This window comes from Aethina tumida, chromosome 1 (assembly GCF_024364675.1).
Source record: "Aethina tumida isolate Nest 87 chromosome 1, icAetTumi1.1, whole genome shotgun sequence".
In the NCBI taxonomy this organism is placed as follows: domain Eukaryota; kingdom Metazoa; phylum Arthropoda; class Insecta; order Coleoptera; family Nitidulidae; genus Aethina; species Aethina tumida.
The window spans coordinates 55,980,953-56,002,715 of record NC_065435.1 but is presented as its reverse complement, the minus strand read 5'-3'; the positions used below and the strand labels follow the sequence as shown (position 1 = coordinate 56,002,715).

Below are 21,763 nucleotides of genomic sequence, written 5' to 3'. Positions count from 1 at the left end.
CCATTGAATATTCGTCTTTCGGATGAAAAAAGTGTTTCTCGATTTCTCCTTTTCAAGCTATATCAGCGTTCGACGGATAATAAACTGATTTGAATCGTGCAGACGAAATTAAATTCATTAGTTTTTAAGGGATATTTTACACATAAATGATCACTTCAGTTTTATCTAATAAAAAGTAATGATTTCCGTTTAATTTGTAATTTAAATTATGCGGCATAAATTTATTCTGAAACAATTTTAAAAAAAATAATTCCTTAAAAACCATACATTGGTGGCCAAAGAAATAGCACACTCATATATATTTACGTTTTCTGACACTACTCTTAATATTGAGAATTTATTTTTTGTAGGATTTATATTATTATTTTATTAAATTGAAATCATAATTGAATAAGTCACTTTCAATGGGGAAGAAAGAAATATCGCACTGTAGAGAAATGGGCAATAATAATGGGCATGAAACATTAAGGTACAAATATTGTTGACACTAATTTGAAGTCAATCGAAAAACGTATTGTCGGTTTTTTCTTCATTTGTTTAAGGTATCGTAAACAAACGTGTATTTAGTTTTTGTCACAATTTGTTTTATTCAGTAATACGAAGATGAAATAATAATGAAATGATGAATGACCTGCAGGCAGCAGGAATTTCGTTTAGAGAAATAGCGCGGCGTTTTAAAAAGAATGTGAGTATGGTGATGCGATGTTGTCAGTCATGGAGTGAAGAGGGTAGAAGAGGTAGAACAAGAGGTTTCGAAAGACCCAGAGGTACCATAGAGCCACAAGACCATCTTCATAGATAATTGGCCCTAAGGGACATGATGAGTTCAACACAGATGATTGCTGATGTATTTTTTGATGAAGGTAGGCCAATTGGCATTCGATCTGTTTACCTCCGTATAAGGTCTTTTGGCCTACGCCATCGCCCTTTTTTTATTTTAGCTCTAACGTCAAATCATAGACGCCATCGTAGTGACTGGTGGATGAAACGTCAAGAGTGGGATGAGGAATGGAATCTGGCCTTATCTTTTTCCCTATATAAGAAAAAATTTTGAACTAATTTTTCAGCAAGATAATGCCCGTCCACATATTGCCAGGAATACATTAAACTCTCCCATGTGAATTTACTGCCTTGGCCACCAAAATCTCCAGAACATTCCCCAATCGAACATGTGTGGGATATGATGGGACGCCCTCCACGGACCCCCCTCAAATTTAGTTCGCCTAGGATGAGATACTACAAGAGAATATCGATAATCTCATTAAATCGATGTCACGACGCGGCAATGAGTGTTTTAATCAAAGAGGAGGTTCGACCCATTATTAGCTTCTGACACTGACGCGTTCTTTTGCACGTAGTATATTAATTATAATTTTGGCAAAGAGTACTTTGCAGTAATGAATCCAAGTTAACAGAATAAGATCAGCTGGTAAACAATATGTTTGTCGTTCCTCCAAATAAAAGTTTAAACCCTACATACACTACAAAAACTCTGAAACACGATGGAATAAAAGTTATGGTTTGAGGTTCCTTTTCTTGGTATTGTATGGTACCATTACATAAAATTATTGGTAACACTGACTGTTTTATGTACATCATAATAGATAGATTTGCCAGTTACGTGAACTTTTATGCATGATATTGATCCTAAGAATACGTCCAAAGCTGTTCAAAATTTATTAAAAATAATTTCGTTGAAGTTCTCGACTGACCAGTCTAAAATCCTGATTTAAATTCAATTGAAAACTTATGACGAGATGAAGTCTCGATGGAATTACAAAAATCGATAAAAGTTACATGAATTGTGGTTATTAATTGAGAATCGTGGAATTTAATTTCAAACGACTGTTACGGATATCTCGTTGAATCTATGTCTCGTCTTTTACCAGCGTTTATAACGAACACAATATTAACAATTAACAACAAGTTCAGTATAAATTATTTGATACATATATTTTTAAATGTGTGCTATTTCTGGGATCACTTACATTATATAAGATTTAATTAAAGTAAAAATTATTTTGATTTCGACGCAAAATGTATAATTGTAGAATGAATATGGTGTAATAATTTTAAATTAAATATAAAATATTTAGATTGCATTTAATTAGAGGTGTACATTACCTAATTAACATTAAATAGTAATGTGAGCTATTTCTCTGGCCACCACTGTATAAATATTAAATTTAATTACGTTAATTTAATATTATTTAATTTAAAATTTTTTACCTATGGCAAATATATATAAAATTCCAAAAAAAATATTGAATGAATAAAGCTACAACCCTAAAAAATTACCAGAAATGTATTTCATCGTAATTAAAATCAATACACTGTCACATTCATCACAATATGGATCCACGATTTAATAAGCTGTGCATACGTAACAGTTTGAACAAATATCGAGATTTCCTTATTCCCGTTTGGAAAATAATTATGTTTATACAGCACGAACGTCGACCAGTCGTTTATTGTATTTGAACGGCCATAAATATCGGGGTCTGGTGTTTTTGTTTACTGTTAGCTTGTCGGAATGAACACGGCAAACAATATGGAACGACCGAGTTTCGTAAACAGAACCCCGATGTCCTGGGGGCTGCGACCTTTTTCAACTAGGTTAACCCCCAGGATGTTAGACGATTAGTGATCACAACCGTTGCGTTTTCTGACCATATAATGTTGTTCCCTTTTTTTATTATTATTTCATTCCATTTGTATAAGGTGAAATAAAATAATTGAAAGCTCACCGATTACTCACTCAATGATGAAAACGCTGAAACCGGATTAAAAACTAGTATATTAATGGATAACGGAGCACTCGGCAAATTAAAGCCGAAATTAGTACTGGCGAATATAAATTGTGTGCTGTTCTCGTTTGATAAATAATGACTTTCATGTGACCAAAACAAACATTTAGTTTGTGGCTGTTTACTGACCGAGAAACGTGAATTAGATCATGCTGAAAATGAGCGAACGTATGTGATCCGTTCAGTACACTGAAACCACGCTAGATAAAATCGTTATACGAATTGTCAGTGAAGAAGTGAAATATTGATAATGTACAGTGTTGATGTTATTAAAAACAATATTGAATCTGCGAATTCAAAATAGTGCAATTTTGTTAACATTATTTCATGCATATATTTATGACCAACTACTAATATGCGATTTCATGGAGTGTATGTTTTCAAATCAAACATCGTTATTATGGTAATTTATCCAGCCGGCATGAAATATTTCGCATGTATGTGATGTGCGTATAAATACTGTAATACTGCGATATCAAATACACGGGGTGGGGACTCTTCACTGGAATAAATTTGGTATCAGGAACTTAATAATTCTCGTCAACGTTTGAATCTTTGGACGGTGGAGACCACTTTTTTTTTCAAATGCAACAATATGGTGTTTAATTCTTCATTAGAGAGGTGACGGAAATACGAATCCATCATATTTAATTAAGGGTTATTTAACATTATTCTTTCATTCAAGTTATTAATGTTGTATGGTGTTTGAATGTACTTTTTAGAAGTTCCCACAAAAAGAAATTCATGCAATTTTTCCCACAACTGAATGCTACTTTTTACTAGTATTTTTTAACAAATATAGTTAGGAAGTTACTTTGGATGTCGTATTCAGAGAAAGAATTTTTGGTGCACACAAAAATGTCTTATTGAAGTGAATGGGAAAAAATCCCATCCGGAATTGTGACTCCCGGGAAGTCGGGAGTTCCTCTACAAATTCTCTAGGATCACCTTAACGGGAATTCCTATGTATGTTACTTCCCAGGGAAGTTGTAGGGAAGATCTTTTATACAGAATTTCAGTTGACAATGATGCTAACTTTTTGTTAAACTCTTAACATAGCTGATTATTTAAATTCAATCTATAGGATCAGTTTTACCTGGACGCTTAGAAAACGTGAGCCTGTGATTCTACTTTTGTAAGGTTAACCATCCGTTATTCTGGTACGTATATTCATATTTATTCTTTCTAGTTTATTCTTATTTCTTTTTGTGTTAACAACGTTTTGTTTTTAGTTTTTTGTTAGTGTTCTAGTTTGTTTATTTTTTATTATTTATTATAATTGGTTACGTGATTCATATTTATTCGTTCTAGTTAGAATAAACTAATTTATTCTTATCTCTTTTATTCTAGTGTTTCAATGTTTTGTTTTTAGTTTTTTACTAGAGTTCCAGGTTTGATGTTCCATGTTTGATATAGAAATTTTTTTCATATTTAGACAAAATGCAAAATGTCAAAAAGTCAGCAGTGTAGAAGAATATGTAACCAAATTAGACCATTTGAAAATGAAGTGTGCAAGCTGATAATCTTTACTGACATTCAAATAAAGAGTTGACAGAAAATGGAACCAAACATGGATACCTTTATACATATTTATATTTGAAATATTTTTCTAATAAAATATTTTTTAGTGTGAGACAAAAGTTTTGTACGTGGTAAGAAAGTATATTCAAATAAAATTAATCAATTATACTTTCACAATTTTTATTATTATATATGGGTGCTACAATAGAGGGAAAAATTGATAATATATTATCAAAAGTGGATATATAGCTTAACCAAAAGTTCCTACTGAAAACAGTGAAAAATATTCAATTATTTGAAAAATATATTGAAGAAAAAACTTCCCTGGTAATTCCCAATTTACACTGTTACTTCTTTTGATAATACATTTGGCGTTCGCTGGGATGTTTATAGGCATTGCCTGGGAAGTCTAATGTGACAATGTAACTTCTCTAGAATGTTTATGGAAGTCACAATGCCGATTGGGATTGAACTTTTGGTGTTGCTTGGATATGGTGATAGAGCTCAAATTCAGTGTAAGGCTGTTCATCAGGTCCGAAAAATTCAACCAGACTTGATGCCAATAAATTAAGGTACCATTATTAAAATAGATGCATGATGTTAAGAGATGGGCAATGTTAGAAATATATCGTAACAAAGGGCTAATATTGATGATGACACGAAATTAAATTTGTTGTTGTGGATGAACATCCAGTTACTTTTGTCAGTCAATTAACCCGTGGATATGATCTTAACAACAAGTATTATGTATTATGAGAATAAGTATCCACATAAAACGCAAGCTGTTCTTGAGTTAAGGTGGCCCAGATCAACGAGTTGAATTTTAGATCAAAAACGTTTATACTAACACTACATACTTTTCACAGGTGATACCACTTCTACATGAAATCGAAAGGTAAATGGATTGAAGTGGATCATTGGATGAGAGAAATTCATACTCGGAGCTCTCACAAAACTAATGTATGAGCCGGTATAACACAATATCGTGTTGTAGGACCATTTTTCTTTGATGACAATCTTACTAGAGCGAGATACCTTTATTTTCTTCTGTACGAACTTTTGCCAATTCCATGTCACATATTCCCAAATCCCTTGTACCATGATTTGACCAACAACTAAGGCTTTAACATAATCGAGCGCTACGTTGTTATTGTTTGCCAATTCCTGGGCAGAATTTTCTACAGAGGATAGGATGATACAATGTCATCGAGTAGCCAGCACAGTATTCAGATCTTATGCCTCTGGATTTTTTTATAAGGACATTCCAAATGTAAGGTTTATATTTACAGACCAGGTAAAACTGATGAGCTAAAGGAAAAAATAAAAGTTGAAATTAGAAGAACACCGAAAATGTTAACTAATGTAAGGGATGGAACCTATCACAAATTAGGATGTTGCTCACAAGTAAATTTTGAGCAATTATTAAAATAAAAAGTAAATTTAACACAACCTTCAACTTTTAGAAAAATATTAAATATAATCAGACATAAGGCTGGATTCGTCTGTCTGTCTTTTCTAATGAGAGATCTTACGTCATATAGATGTATTTGAAAAAAATAAGAAAATAAAAAATCCGCTGTATTTTACATATTACTTGAAAAAGGTGGGTAAAGACATTCACACATTATTCAGTTTCCCGATAGCGAATTTATTCCAGCCTTTACCTTCTATAGATTTAAGGAGCCATTAATAGTGTTCCAAAATATTAAACAAGGTAATTAGTATTTTTGCACATATTTTTTTTTAATTTAAATGACATAACTTATTTCAGCTATTAAAAGTCAAAATCTTATTCACTATTGATATGTTGTCTTCCATATCTAAAATGAATATTAATATATATTTATATATTTTATATAAATTTTCTTGTAAAACAAATAAAAAATAATATTCAAGTAAAACTACTAATTCTGCACATTAATGTGACTTAAGACACCGATATAGTAATTATGACGTATGTTAGATACATGTTAGATACAATCTTAAAATACTATAACTAGATTAAAAATTGCGCATTGCATAATTTACACAATACATGCTAGGTTTTATTATTTAGACTATGAGTCCTTTGACTTCAATAAAGCAAATTTAAAAGAAAAAAAAACAAGACTCCAGATTACAAATTAATTTTGGCCACAAACACAGAGGACTATCCTACCGTAGAGTGCTTGAAATATAACGCTAACAATGCCAATATATTTTTGCAGTTTCTTTGACCACATATTTTTCAAGTACAAGCCATAGACCATTATAAATGTCGCATTTATTGGCCCGCAAACCAGAAATTCTTTATAAAATTAAAGTGGAATTGGAACCAATAAATTACAGAACGAAAAAACCGACCAGATTCAGTTAAACGCTGACCCATATTTCAAACGTGGTGTTCCACAAACGCCGTGAAATAAAAACTAAAGAACGATCTGCCCCTTTTAACTATGACATTTAATAACTAGTGGTAGAAAAATACGAGGCGATGTATTCGTCTATTCTATATTGAAAAATTAACGTCATCAATCTTGGAGTGGGACTCAAAGCGTCGGAGTGTGGGAGTGTTTTTGTAATTTCGCCTGTTCCAGGGAGTTAATCTCGAATCACGGACCTTAATCTGGCTTAGATGTCTGAACACGTTCTTCCGGCGAATTTAGCAATCATTTTCGAATCGGCTGCAACTGAGGGACCTTTAAGTTGCGGTTTGCTTTGCTATCGTAAAAGGAGCTCATTACGAATTCTATAAATATTGGATGGATCCGGCAAAGGTGCGGTTTCGTTTAAGTACGGCGGTTTCCGAATGAATTTTGCGAAATGAATAAAAATTAATAAAATATTTGTAACATTTATTGTCATGATACGTTACAACATTTCGTTTTACTTCGTTACTCAATCCCGGATGTTGAACCTAAATAAATGATGTTATCTTGTGAGTATTGTGTGATCAAAAATTATGTCACACGTTGTCTCTCACTTTGGTTTATCCTTGCTGGAACTTGCCGTGTGACTGTCGTCTTTTTTCGTTGCGCCCTCCCCAGAAGCCAATGTTGATTGCTGACTCATTTCGTTTTGAGAATCGGTACAATCTAGCAGAGTGTAATCTACATCCGAATCACATGAAGATATAGAAGATTCTTCGTCGAAATGTATCAGTTTCGTGCATGAACCGCAATTAATTTTTACATAATTTCCTGGTTGGTTCAGCTGTGGCTTTTTCTTGGCATACACCGTTATATGAGCATCGTCGGTTTCTTGCTGCAATGTGTTTTTACTTAAACTTATTGTGAGCCTGTGTATTTATTACCTTTTTGTCTTCTTGGGTGTCATCTGTAGTTTTTAAGCCTTGCGAACTTTTACCGGAATCTTTGCTTTGTGACATTTTATAAATTTATATTTTGACAACTAATAAAAAACAAAAGATTTCATTTAATATTTTTATTTATGGAATTTACACTTTCTTCCTTACTACTAGCGATAATTTGTAACCCGGCTACAGCGACACAGAGTCGTCAGCATCATAATCATCTAAAAATATTAAAACAATATAAATTAAAAATTATTAAATCAAATCAAATTTAAGCAAAAAGTAAGTCCATTGTTGAGCCAAACATTTTCATTAATATTCTTACCGGACAAATAATAGTCATAGTCAACATCCTTATCTAACGTGAATTGAGATTCTTCATTGTCGTCTAAAAAGGAAGAATTTTCGTCCATATCGCTGCTATGTGGTTCATTTCCTTCTTCATTAGATTTGATATTTTTAGCTGCGACTTCATTTATCTCTTTATAGTCTGTATGAAAAATGTACAGGAAATTTAAGGCAAACAATACTAACCGGGAATTCAAATGAAAATTAGATATACCATGGAATGTTTAGAATGGGAGAACTAGATATACCATTGCACGTAACGAAAATAGATCGTACCACAATTTTGTACATATGTATGCATCTCAATTGTTCCTTCTAAATACTCCATGGTGCTTCTCACTAGAATTCACGTTTTTTTTTTTTGACTTTTGCTCTACCTTCCACATATGTTATATCGTCTATATCTACGTCATATGAAGGCGGTAGTGTATGAGTTATTCGTTTATCTTTGAATCCAGAACTGGCAGAGTCCGTCTCCGACACAGAAGTTAAACTAAGACTGTCCGGAGAACCGCAAATATCTGGATTCATTAGCAACGACTCAATGCCGCCCAACACTCTGTACGTCGAATCCACGTAGTAATTTGCATAAGAGTCCGCGGATGGTTGTGGTTCTGGTGTCGTGTCGCTGCTGCTACTGATACTTGCGGGCGAAGGCGGATTTGGGGTTTCGACCTCTGACATCGGCTCCAGGAAAAGCCTTTCTACAGCTTGGCCCGAAAACCATTTTTCGTAGAAATGTGGAATATACCCCACATTGTAGTCGTTTCCACTCCTGAATTCCTTTTTAATTTTCTCCACCTCCTCGAATTCAGGAAGTCTAAAAAGTTGGTTTTTGTATACGTTATAATAAACTTATACCGAATTGCAAGTAAGAATAAAGCACTTAAACTTGTAAAGTTTCTCTATATGCGAAGTTGTCTGCCAATATAAACAACTTTACTGGCCACCCACAATTTGTCTAACTCACGTGTAGTTTCACGACTGATATAAATGGTATTTGAGCTAATTGAAATGTTTCGAAACAAATAGATCTATAGTTTGTGTAAACACTTTGATATTAAGCAAGGGCAAAAAAATGATTACTGCACTAAAACTAAAACCGTGCTCTATACTTATGTAGTATGTATATATCGTAACGTCACAAAACCTTGCTCTTTTAATGTTGCTGCATCTGAAAATAAATATTTTTAAATTGGCCAAAATTTGTTTATGTTAACTTACGGATCGGCATCTTGGAAAATAATATTTTGGTCTGCATTAAACACACCATTGCCTATATCATAATTGTTTGGTGGTAAGTATCGTGGAGTCTCATCTTTCGTGAGATTTTCTTTTCCAACGGGCTGCAGTTCTTCGAAGTGTTGACGGAAATATCTGATGGTTAAATAATATTAACATATTTTATTTACAAATATCAAATGTATCGGTACCTTCTATCGGGCATCTGACAATATTTAAAATTCTCTCTGTGTACGATCTTTCCAAAAACTTCTACGGCTATTTCTCGTACAATGTTCCCTTTGTGAAATAGTGCTATAATTGCTTTTCCATCACAAAAACTAATTTTACCGCGACCATGAAACAATCCCAGTTTAAAATTTCCTTCATAAATGGTACCTTTAAATTATATTTTATTACGTTATGCATAGTTTCAAAAGAATATGACGGTACCGCATGGATAAGTATACGTTCCAAATCCCGAAAAGCCTAGTGCGTTCCATTGGCCACTATAAGTACTACCGGTACAAAATTTAGTTAAATCTTTAGAAATATCTATGTAGCCGTGATGACTTTTATTCTTGGCCTTGGTTAATGTATTTCTGCAATATACATACGGTTGAGGTACATCACCTATTAATAATGATGATCTTTCCCGCGTGTCTCCTAACGAACGGAGGAATTTCACTGGACCCGACTTCGAATACTAAAAATTATGCAGTAATAGGTGATGAAACATTCAAATATACAAAAATACTCACCATAATAGAAAAAAATAACAAAACAAAAATACACGAAGAAACGTTCAGAGCATTACGTTGACAAATGACAAATTTTTAACCTCACTCATGTCTTCTTTTTCTCAATTCTTTGACATTTATGTAAAAATTCAATATATCCATTCACATGGATGTTACAATGGTAATTTAAGGACTAACTAGCACATGTTTGTTAACCTTGAAAAAGACATTAAAATAGAAAACTACATAAAATGTAAGGGCTCATAAAAATTCAGATCACCGTAGTCATTGATTTGTGCACCGTTCGTTATTAGCAGTATCCGAAATGATAAGAGAATGCTGAGTAACTTTTCAGTTAATAAACGTTATAAAAAGTGCCGTTACGGGAATTTCTATTCCCATCTCAATTTAAAATTTATATAAAAAAAGACGTTAAACTAAGTATAATACAATTCGATTTCATCAGGTCGGCGGGGCTAAGCTTCTTATTACATGTGATTACTGGGCTCGTTCGGTTTTTACATGAAAAAGTAATAAGCCTAAATCTCCTAGGGGATAATTTTAAAAATATCCGGGGTGTTTAATCACGACGTGCACAATCCCTGGAATCCGGTTCTTAAGTTTGTAGATAATTTAGTGGATGAACATTCACAGGTACACACGACTACAAAATTAAACTCGAAAATACATTTTGTTTAGGCATGTTCGGGTGCATGGAAAGCTAAGAGGTAATCACGAAATGAAGCTGTTCCTTGGGCAAGTAACTTGTAGGTTTTTAGGGCAAGCCCAAAAGTTTGAAACTCACACGACGAGGTATAATAATTAATATATAACGGTTGAGCGACTAAGTCTGCCGATCTGAAGTATTATTTAATTAAAATTTCCACGTCCGGAACCATTATGAATATGCTTTAATAATACACCATAGCAGTAATTTATTCTCGGGATCTCCTTCGCACATAATATACCACAACTAGTGTGCCGTGTTCTGCCTTAAAATTAATTCGACGAAACAAAATTCTTTAAACCAGACTCAGTGTTGTAGATAACGAACAGGTGTTATTGTAGAAGGCACTTTTTGCTTTTGTAATAATAATGTTCACCTCACTAACTTCATGAGTCTATAGAGGAAGTTTGACCATAATTGCACATGTTAGATTTATGATTTAAAATAATGATAAATAAACTGCTTCTCTAATTCTCTCATTCTTTAGAGAACTAGTAGTGTATTTAATTCATTTACTGTTAAAGAATGATAACTTAAAACAATATTTTATTAAAAATTAAGCTCTATAGAAATTACAAAATTACGCAATTTGATCCATAGTTTGTAGGTCCACTTCGCAAATTTACACACCCAGTTACTCGTTCTAACATTCTGCAGATTAGGTTGCTAATTTGTTTCTAAGACAAAGAGATCTTCTTTCTATCACATCACACACATGTTAATTGAGGATAAGTCAGGACAACAGAATTTCTCAAGATACAGTCTTTCACATCATTATTTTTACTGTAAATTCAGGTGCCATTCTACAGAATATGGTGGATTACGTTTTTATCTCAGGAATCTCCTGATCCTTTGACAGCAATCATTCATGTCTAAGCAAAACAGAGATTCATCAGAAAAGACTGTGTATCATTCGATTAGGCACTATGGATATAACAAACATTTTGTCTAATTTTGTCCTTATGAAATGTTTAATACATTTTTTTTTGTAAATTACATTTAGACTCTCGTCCCTACTGATCTGTGGTGTGTCTTAAGCAAGTCAAAATTGGACTTTTGTAGAAACTAGAGTTTTTCTTGTAGGTCTGGAGTCAATCTAACTCCCATCCACTAACCATTTTCTCATAGTTCTTCAACTAATTTCAGCAACTCGTCTTTCCTCCAAGTTCATTTTAATTTCAGTTGACGATAAGACTGGATTGTCAGTTTTTCGAATTCAGATAAACATTTTCGTAGCTACCATTAGCCAGTCAATTCAAGTAGTTACACACCATATTTTAATATATTTTGTTAAATTAAATAGTTTTGGCCACTACTGTAAGTACAATATTCTTGGAGTCAATATAATACATTCTTAACTCTGCGCACCTTTAAAATCAACCAATTCGCAGTCACCGTTATCTCTGTGAACACGTTGAAAGTACTCCCATTCTTCGGACTTAACTTGCGGCCCAACCAGTAATCATCCGGACCAAAATACGTTACACCGTTCGTCGCACATAGTCGAAATCCGGCAAATAAATAAACGACGCCCCATAAATCCGGGCATTACACGTCAGTTAACAAATAGCCGATTTTTTTTCCAAAATCCGACTCCTTCGTTGCGAAGATATTTCAGACAGTCAATGAACACAGAATAATGGCAAGTAATACGAGGTCGCTTCAGGACGGCCCAGGCTTTTATTAACTGGGTTAAATCTATCGCGAACACGGTCCGAGCCGAATACGTATCCGCCGAACGTTCGTTTGATATGCTTATTTGAATTTATTGTGCGACGATTTTTTAGACCGATTCCGGACATTCGACACAAATTGGATACCCGGGAAATTGTAAATTAACTGAACTCAAAGAATTGAGGATTTATGAAGGGTCACGGCTCTTATAGTCACTAATATGGATCTATTTCATTTTGGTGTAAAGGAACTATTCAACATTTCTCAGGAAGCTACGCTGCCTGGCAAAAAGATACAAAAGAACCAAGAGTCCGCTTTATATGAGTTCAGTGTAAGTTATAAGTTTTATTTAATTTTTATCAGAAGACATCTTAATTTCACTATATAACAAATATAACTTCATAAACATAGAGTGACTCATCTAATTTGAAAACATTAGCTTTGTTTATAACTCTATTTTAATGAATAAGAATATATAATAGAAAACTCCTTTGTATCAAATTTATATAAAAATATAGAACACAATTTGTTTGACATGCAAAATGTTCCTTTTGAGCTGACATTCATTGAAATAGAGTTGTATATAAAAATGCTATGGAGGTGTTCATTTCAATGGAACGTGTATAAATTGTGTCTGAACTCAAAATTTATTAAAACAACTACTTCGCTAATTAAAACTTTCTGCTAAAATCTTCATTTACAATAACGTAGGTGCAAGTGGTAACAATGTTGTTTTATCTTGAAAGTTAAGAATATTGACACAATATCTCATATCTTGAGTATATGTAAAGTGCATATCTTTAACAAAACAAAATGATTATTTAAACTCTACAGTAACGTGAAGTTAGCGCGGGATTCCAGGTCGAGATTAAGTGCACATATATTTCTCTATTCACCGAGGCAAATTCGCTTTATCTATAAATTTCAACTCCCGAAGTTAATTGGAGTGCGTTCTCAGACAGACGGAGCACAAATAAACTACGTGTATTACGAAACTGGGACCGCGGTTCATGTCCCATTAAAAGGGAAACTGTCTGCAAGCTTTTTTTGTCTGGCTGCTATGTGCCATGGATTACGACTCGCTCGAGTTTATCCACCACACACACACACATACCATATAAGATTTGTTTACCAAGTTTCGAATTCTCAAATGTAACAAAACCGTAATGAAAATTAAATTTTAATTAGTTCAGATTAAGTACAAAACGCACGAAAATAAAAATAAGATAGAAAGTGCACTTCGAAATTAATTTATGCCAAACAACCAAGATTACCAGGGAAAGGGAAAAAGCTTTTGTTTACTTTTGATGTGTAAAATCTGGAAACAGTATTAATTACTCTACTTCAGATAGTTGTAAACAATGGATTAAACGTAAAATTTTAATCAGTAGTTACGTCGTTGAGTACGGGCAAGTCGATATTAATTTCCTAAATCCACGTCCACCGAAAACGCCAAATCCGACATGAATAACGAACGCGAAACCTGGTCCAGGCGAACTGAACAAACAAACCATTATCCGTTTGACCTTTTCCGTACACATCAAGCATCAGGCCCATGGGACAATTAATGAATTGATCCCAAACAACTTGCCAAAAACACTTTTCAGTATTTCCTATGACCTAAAGACGTGCTAAAACTTCCTCAGATGCATAAGATTGAAAAAATATTGAAAAAAGTATGTAAAAATTTATTATCTCTTAAAATTATTTATTAGTATTAGTATTAGTACCATGAAAAAAATCCTACATCCTTCTATGAGGTTATTCAGTTGTTGGGATATGTCAGCGAAATTATAGCTCGAGGTTCTGGCAGTGTTGATAATTCTAAAATATTACAACGGTACATAGAGACAGGTGATTATACTATGAAACCATGCCACAACTCCTGCTCAAGATCGTTTTTTGAGACTTTTAACTTTTAGACAGCGGTTTATGGTTACAAGAAGTTTACAGTCTCAGTTAGAAAACGTAGAAGGGATTCATATAAGTATTGAAACTATTCGAAAACGACTTAGGGAAGATAATATGCAATCCCGTGTTCCTACTCAGGGCTCAGCATTAACTGTGGATCATCACAGAGTCTGGCTAAATTTTACTGAAAGCATCAATTGGATAAAAGCGGATTTCCCTGAAAGACGGCCAAATGAAAGATATGCTCAATGTAACTTCGTAAATACCACCTTATTTGGTGAGGGCTCAATTATGGTGTTAAGAGGTATTTCTTTAATAGCACGTACCGACTTGGTGGCGTTAAAAAAGAGAAACCTTAATGCTGAGCATTCTAGAAAAACATGTAGTGCCATATGCCTCTTTTGTAGGTCTAAATTGTTTACTAATGCAAGATAATGCACGACCACATACAGTTCATGTCGTGGGAAATTATCTTGCTGACATTTGGATTAATGCTATGGCCTGGCCAGCTGGCAATCCAGACTTTAACCCAATAGAACCCAGATTTTGAGTATGAGCACAAAATTGTTTGTTATTCATAGTAGTTCAAATTTTTATAATAATCAAATTTTGTTAATTTTTTTAGAAAAAACAATTATAAATAAAAATCTATTTTTAAATAATTCCCCATTTTCAGAAAACGTCAATAATAATCAGTTATTATTGGTGTTAACGTTAACTTCTTGGACGGGTCATCGTACTTTAACATATGTACAATTCTGTTCAGAAATAGGTAAAATTCTTCGAAGAATTCATGGAACAGCTCCTCTGAACCAGACAGAAAGATCATCATTGTACAGTCCAATTCTAAATTCATCTGTAAAAATTCCATTCTTCTGTCCAATAAACATGAGCCATTCCCCACTCTAATTGTGGTTTTTTAAGGTCGTGGGTCAAATGCAAACGTCAATGGTGTTCGTGAACGAAAACCTGCATTTGCCAAACGTCTCCATGAAGTAACTGGAGCGATACGAGCTCCTGTAGCGTTTTCTAGCTTACCAGTAAGTTGAAAGAAGGACGCTATGGTCTTCCTACTAACGAAAATATCAGCCTTGCTACATTTTTCCTTGGACCATAACACCTTGATCTTTCTAAAGTAGAGCCAGTTTGATATAATTAAGTACACAAGAAATAATACTTTACGCAACATTGAGTCTACTTGCGATATTGATCTGATTGATCCCAGATTCTAATATTTCGAGTCATATTATTTTTCCTTTATCCTTTTGTGTCGATTATCACAAAAATGAAAACATAATTATAGTATAATTAAAGTGGATCCATTTAAATTCAGAAAACTTTAATTCCTTAATTTTTATACATGAATTTCAAAAATAAAAATCAGAATGTGTACTTCCCTTTGCAATTCTATCTTGAGCCTTAGTGGCCATATTACACATACATTTGCACTGGAATTGAAGGACATAATTTTGGGATTCTTGTGAAGTTTTCGAGCCACAGCTAAGGATTGTTAAAGTATCCATTCGTAGTATATTCTACACAAGACACAATTCCCGAAACCGAGGCGTGGATTTCCCGCAAAATCAATTACTAATAAATATTAATGAAGCCCGAGGCTAGATTTGCGGTCCGGACGGGCGTCTTATTGCGAAACAAACCCTTATCAGATCATGGGACGTCCTTGTTCTTAAAGGATTTGCAGATTAACGTAGAATTGGTTACAGGTCAGGACACCCGCCGGACACCGTCCCCAAAATGGAAAGTAAACGGACACGAAATGGGGATTTTCGCGTCGAGATGCGTGCGGTCCGATTCGAAAGGAACTGGACTTGAAAATGGTTTCGGACGGTTGAAGTGACGGAAGTTTTATAATCGTATAAAATTTTATTAGGCCCTCAGGCGAAAAATCACTTCATGTGTGTGTAAAATAGGGTCGAGTCATCTTTTGGACGGCATTTATTTCGTTTAGCGCCGGGTTTTCGCTTCCACTACCGTACATCCGGAAATGAGAACCAGTCAAGGATATTTTATTTAATTATTGTTTTATGAATATGGATTAATTATTGTAGAAACAATAATACAATAAAGAACATTATTCACGTGAGAGTGCAATTCAAAAAATCAAATACACACATGTTTGGTTGTATTCAAATAGGATAAATAAGTTTACACTTGCATACTTTCTGTAACAAGGTTCTCCAGAGAAGCATTGAGGACACCCTTCTGCACTTCTATCTGTGCATAGTTGATCTAATTCACATTAGGAATGGAAAACTTTTCGACTTGTAATATTTCCTTTCTACACAAAAATCCACTTGTGCTCGTTGTAGACGTATGCCATGCACAAATGTGAATCTTTTCACTTCAATAGGCAAATATTTGTTAGTATTGACGTACACTTTGCATTTTACGCTTAAGGTAAATTGAAAATGTAACTAACTCGTCCTTAACAACAGTACACACAACAAGTGCATGTTGCAACAAACTAATACCAACAAATTTTAATTACTCTGTGAATATGGAACCATAGAATGCAACATATTTTTTTTTCTCGTAACTAAACCGACTGTTTACCTTTGTAACCCCACTTTTATATACTGTGACCAAATAATAGTAAAACAAAAACCTAGTTTAATTGTATTTCAGCAAAATATTAACAAGCTTTTTACATTTCATCGCGTCCATTTCACCAAATCGTCATTTATGAGCTTGAGTGGAGTACTCATAATTACACTACGCCTGTTCAATATTTGTTAATTAAGGTGTAAAAGTGTATAACTTGTAAAAAATGTTCTATTATTCTACGATGGCAGGAATAAATAGTTGCCATTATTAATTGTGGCCTTTGACAATAGATGCAATAATTGAAATGTGATCCTACTGATATTTTTCTGAAACATTTGGCAGCTTGTTCATCATTATGGCTTATGGCAAACAAATGGAGAAAATCTAACTACATTAGTGTCATCCAATACTTTTTCTGCTTGGTTTGAAAAAATTCGGTGAACTCTTTAACAAGAAACCTTCAGGAAAACCAAAAAACTTCGAAAATGAAAGATTACAGGGTTTATGGAAGAAAAACGTTATGATGACTAATTACAATATTTGAGCAAGATCGAATCAAATCATCCGAGTTCACACTCAATTCACAAAAAGAGCTGCTCGAGCATGAATGAGAAGTTCTACCTTAACCAACATATACTTCGTACCTCGTTCCCTTTGACTTTTATTTTTTCCTTTCAATGCAGCACCCATTGAAAGATACACACATAAGGAGTTACTCAAAAGTTGAGAAATGGATCCCTAACTGAATTGTCTCCAAAAAGAAACCCATTTCAACAGGTGCAGAATCTTGCATTTACAAGAAAAGTGGAAACAAGTTATAACCAATAGCAATGTACAACGAGTTTGTGTATATCCTTATACACTAATAAATTTTAGAAATATGAACAACTAATACATCAATTTGGATAGCATGTTTGTTTTAATTACCAGAGATAAATAAAAATGAATTGCTCATAACTCTGTAACTACTCGATTTTGACCATTAAAATAATATTGATTAGAGAATAAAAATACCTTTAAAACGAGGTATCACAAAACTACCATCTCCATTAAAAATAATTGATAGTGCCAATGTGATACCGGATAATTTGGCACATGCCAATTTTATGGCAACATTTAAATTGAGAACATTTTTCATGGTTATCAAGGAAAAACGTCACTGCAAATATTAATTTCGTATTTTTAACAGCAATAATTGCATTTTTAAGCCAAAAACACCAAAACTTAGATTAAAAAAGTCTTTAAATAAACTGATCGAAAAAAGTTAAGCATATTAACATATTTAGAAAAAAAATATAAATTTAACCATACATTTGTATGGTGTAAACGTTGATTATTTGTGAATAAAAACAATAAAACCTTATAAAAAAACGTATCATTGGTTTCAGTCGATATTTAAATATTTAGTTTGATCTTAACTCTTTTCAAGAATTAACAACCTAGACTAGACATATGCAAGATCGGCCAGAACAGGTAGACAAATTATTACTTTGTATTTAGTGATAAAAGGCCAGTATGAGTCTGGAGGCCTCCAAATCAAAGAATACGCGAATACCAAGATTTTTATAAGAGGTAAAACGGAGCTCTACGCCTGCGACTGTAGCATAACCGTTGAAATTTATACAACAGACGTTTTGGACGGAATTTGAAACCAAATTTTTGATTTTTAGACGACAACGCTAGATCTCAACCACTTAGAACATGTCCAAATTGAATGTCCGCCCTTACCAGCCTTGATGCTTAATCTGAATTGCATAGAATATGCCTGGGATATGTTCGAAAGGTCATTATTTGCTCTCCATCCCCGTGCTCATACTGCCGGAGAATTAACACAACTTATTCCAGAAACATAGGACGCTTTGGATCAAAATCTTCTGGATGATCTGATAAGAAGTATGCCACGAAGAAGTGGAATTACTCGATATTATGTATTTTTCATTATATATGTGGAAAAAAAATTCTTATTTATTTTGTAAAATAAATTTTAAGTTGCCTTTGGTTTCATTTCTTATTGATATTTATTTCTTTTATTGTAGTTGTACTATAACAAGTTTAATCATTTAGTTAAAAAATGAGATCAATTTAGTACTGTAAGACTGTAGTAATTTATAATAAACGACATCTGAATTAATAAATTAGTTTTAGCACATTCAAAATTATTATGGCACGAGCAAACTTAATAAATATCTTCTAAATTTCCATATAGGATGAGAAGTTAGTCTTAATAATAAATTTTAACGTAAACTAGGGTCAAAACACCCTAACAGTTTAAACATAATTATGTAGAATTATGCCTACCATAAAACATCTCTCTCCGTGTAATTACTGAAAATACATAATTAATAAATGTAAATAAGAAAGTCTTGAAATAAATTTCAACTCTGAACAGATAATCGCGTATTTTAATACATTTAATATTTAAAAGCCAATATTGAATTAAGTGATCAAGCTAAATCAAATTAATTAGATAAAATAAGTTGGATATAATTAAGTGTTTTTCATAGATGCGAACTCGTCAAAAGTTACACATTGCGAGTCCATAAAATCGCTAATTCCGGAATTCCCCTTAAATTAAGCGCATCGGTTTTACAATAAAGGACCTCAAGCCCAAATGAGATTAAATTCGGAACCCTTGTTAGTACGGATACCATAAAATTTCATTTTATTCGGAAATGCTGATTCGCTGATTGCAATATTTTTAATCAAAGTCCTCCCCTTTTATTTAACTAACTACGCTCCTAGACCCTAACGAGACGGCGAATTCGTTAATAAATTTAGTTGAGCACCTCTGAAAGGTGTAGCATTTATTACACGACAATTTTCTACAGATTAAGAATAGTTAATTATAATTAGCTCCGTAAATTATGTTCACAAAGCCTGTATAACCGTTTAATTTCTACCCGGCAACCCCGATTAATTTCAAAATTACACATTGGGTTATAATTATTTAAGTTCGATTAACGTCAAACTCATCGATGCGGAATTTAAATTTGAGACGACCTTTATAAGTAACTTGGCTCCCACGAAAAATTGCAAAATCGCGTTTTTCAATTTTATTGGCTCATCAAGGGCAATATGTGTAACTGGGGTGGGCGGTTTTTCGAAAGCGTCTAGCGGAAATTAGATTTTTCTTCTCCGGGTGTTTTCATATTTTCTGATACATTGTGTTTTTATATGGTGTGTGAGGAAATAGATTTTATCTACCTTCGTTTAACTGTAGTTATATACGTTATTCTTGTTTCAGCAATAAATTCGTAGACGTTTCTAAATTTATTTTATAAAATCCTAAATTAATTTTCTTGTGATCTGAAACACATTAAAAATTAAAATATTAAATATTTATTGATTTTTATATTAACATGAATTATTATAAGAATTTTTAATGTTTATGATTTTTCTATAGACAATTATCAAGTATTTTACCAATTTATTTTCTTTAAATATAATTAGTTTTCTAAGTGAATTTGATATTTCAGAAAAACTACAGTTTCATTTATTTGTATGTTTTGTTTTGATTATCATTTAATAATCAAAATACTACGTAGAAAAGTAATGAAAAGTTACCTTCATATACACTCAACCAAACTTATATGGAATCACTGGAATTGAATTGTTTTTCATGAAAAAAAAAGAAATAAAAAAGCGAATGCTTTTTTGACAACAAAAATATAACACAAATTTTATTTAAAATCCCTTATGTAGGATTATTAGAAGTCCAGAGAGCAAAAATTATTGGTCTGTCAGAACAAAGCAAGTCGTAGAAGGCATTGCACAAACGGTAGGTCAGGGCTTAGTTTCGAAAGCCTATTCAAGGTTTCTGGAGTTGGGAACCCTAAAAAATAGACCGAAAAGTCGTGGAAGGGACACCACAGAAGGCAAGGACCATTTTTTAATTCAAATAGCAACAGCCCATCCCGAGCTTTAAAGGCAACTTGGTCACTAACCCGTCAAAGGAATGTGGATTTAGTGCTACAACTTGCAGTAAGCCTCTGGAAAGTAGCTTTCGCTAGTTCTTTCCTATTTATGACGGATAATGCTCCTCCACATACCGTAGAGTTGCCAAAAATTATTTGGAAGTGGTACGACCGAATTAGAGTGGCCTTCTTATTCGCCGGATTTTAATCCCATTGAGCACTTATGGAGGAATAACGTTGAAAGAAGAATTACAGCTCGTCAACATATACCAGACAATACGGAACAAATTAGCTTTAAAAGAATGGGGGAATGTTGCTGCTGGAGGTGGTAACATTGATTATTAGATTAACAAAAACCTTTTATTTTTACTTAAAATCTAATTTAACGTAAAATTTATTTTCTGAGGAATTCACATTTTTGTTATATGCTCTATATGATGTTGTTGTTTTAATGATTTTGTCTATAGTTTTGTAATAAAATTGGTTTAGATAAACACCTTTTTATTTAAAAAAATATATATACTTTTTTCCCAATGATACACGATTTCCCGTAATTACAGGGTGATTCCATAAAATTTGGTTACGTGTATATAGTAGTGACCAGACTGATTTTCGAGTTTTCTTAGAAGTAAAACATCTACAAATGAAATATTATTCTCTTGAACCCATTGGACAGTCAATTAGAACGCATCTACGTTTGACTTTCTCTACATTCACATCATAGTCCGACTCCTAATTTTATTTTTCTTTAATTTTACTCTCATTTTGAGTTGAGTTGAAAATGCCAGTTGCTTGTAATGATTTACTGAAATTTGCATCCTCATGGTTAACTAATAAAGAGATAAAGTTATCAAGAGATAAAAACTTTCAATTAAAATTTTATATATTACTCTTTAATTGGCATTCAACCCTTAATTTACTCGTTTTAAATTAAATAAATTATTAAATAAAGAAATAAAAATATTTTCTTGTTTGAAAAATGTACTAATGGAAACTATTATCATCATTATTATATTAATATTTGATGTAAAAGGTATTTGGTG

General features: G+C 33.0%; 2 protein-coding genes across 3 annotated transcripts in view; both read right to left on the bottom strand.

Annotated features, from left to right (window-relative positions):
• The window catches only part of LOC109601597 (uncharacterized), a 113,483-nt gene that overhangs the window by 82,227 nt on the left and 9,493 nt on the right, over positions 1–21,763 (bottom strand). The window lies entirely within an intron of this gene.
• Positions 7,146–10,134, bottom strand: LOC109602656 (uncharacterized). Of its 2 annotated transcripts, XR_002191761.2 has the most exons (11): positions 9,951–10,134; positions 9,643–9,895; positions 9,402–9,588; positions 9,193–9,345; positions 9,119–9,142; positions 8,346–8,788; positions 7,946–8,110; positions 7,783–7,841; positions 7,621–7,718; positions 7,291–7,571; positions 7,146–7,224 (listed from the first exon to the last, which is right to left on the bottom strand). XR_002191761.2 is itself a non-coding variant. In XM_020019088.2 (8 exons), exons 1-8 carry the CDS (start codon positions 9,951–9,953, stop codon positions 7,807–7,809), a joined length of 1,263 nt encoding a protein of 420 aa, XP_019874647.1. In that variant the 5' UTR covers positions 9,954–10,134; the 3' UTR covers positions 7,737–7,806. The 2 variants fall into 2 exon arrangements, 1 of the variants encoding a protein (XP_019874647.1); XM_020019088.2 differs by lacking the exons at positions 7,146–7,224; positions 7,291–7,571; positions 7,621–7,718 and having other exon boundaries at positions 7,737–7,841.

Coding starts and splice junctions, on each gene's coding strand:
- LOC109602656 (XM_020019088.2), bottom strand. Junction 8,111..8,345: donor CGATATAACATATGTGGAAG/GTAGAGCAAAAG, acceptor TTTTTCATACAG/ACTATAAAGAGATAAATGAA. Junction 7,842..7,945: donor CTATGACTATTATTTGTCCG/GTAAGAATATTA, acceptor TAATATTTTTAG/ATGATTATGATGCTGACGAC.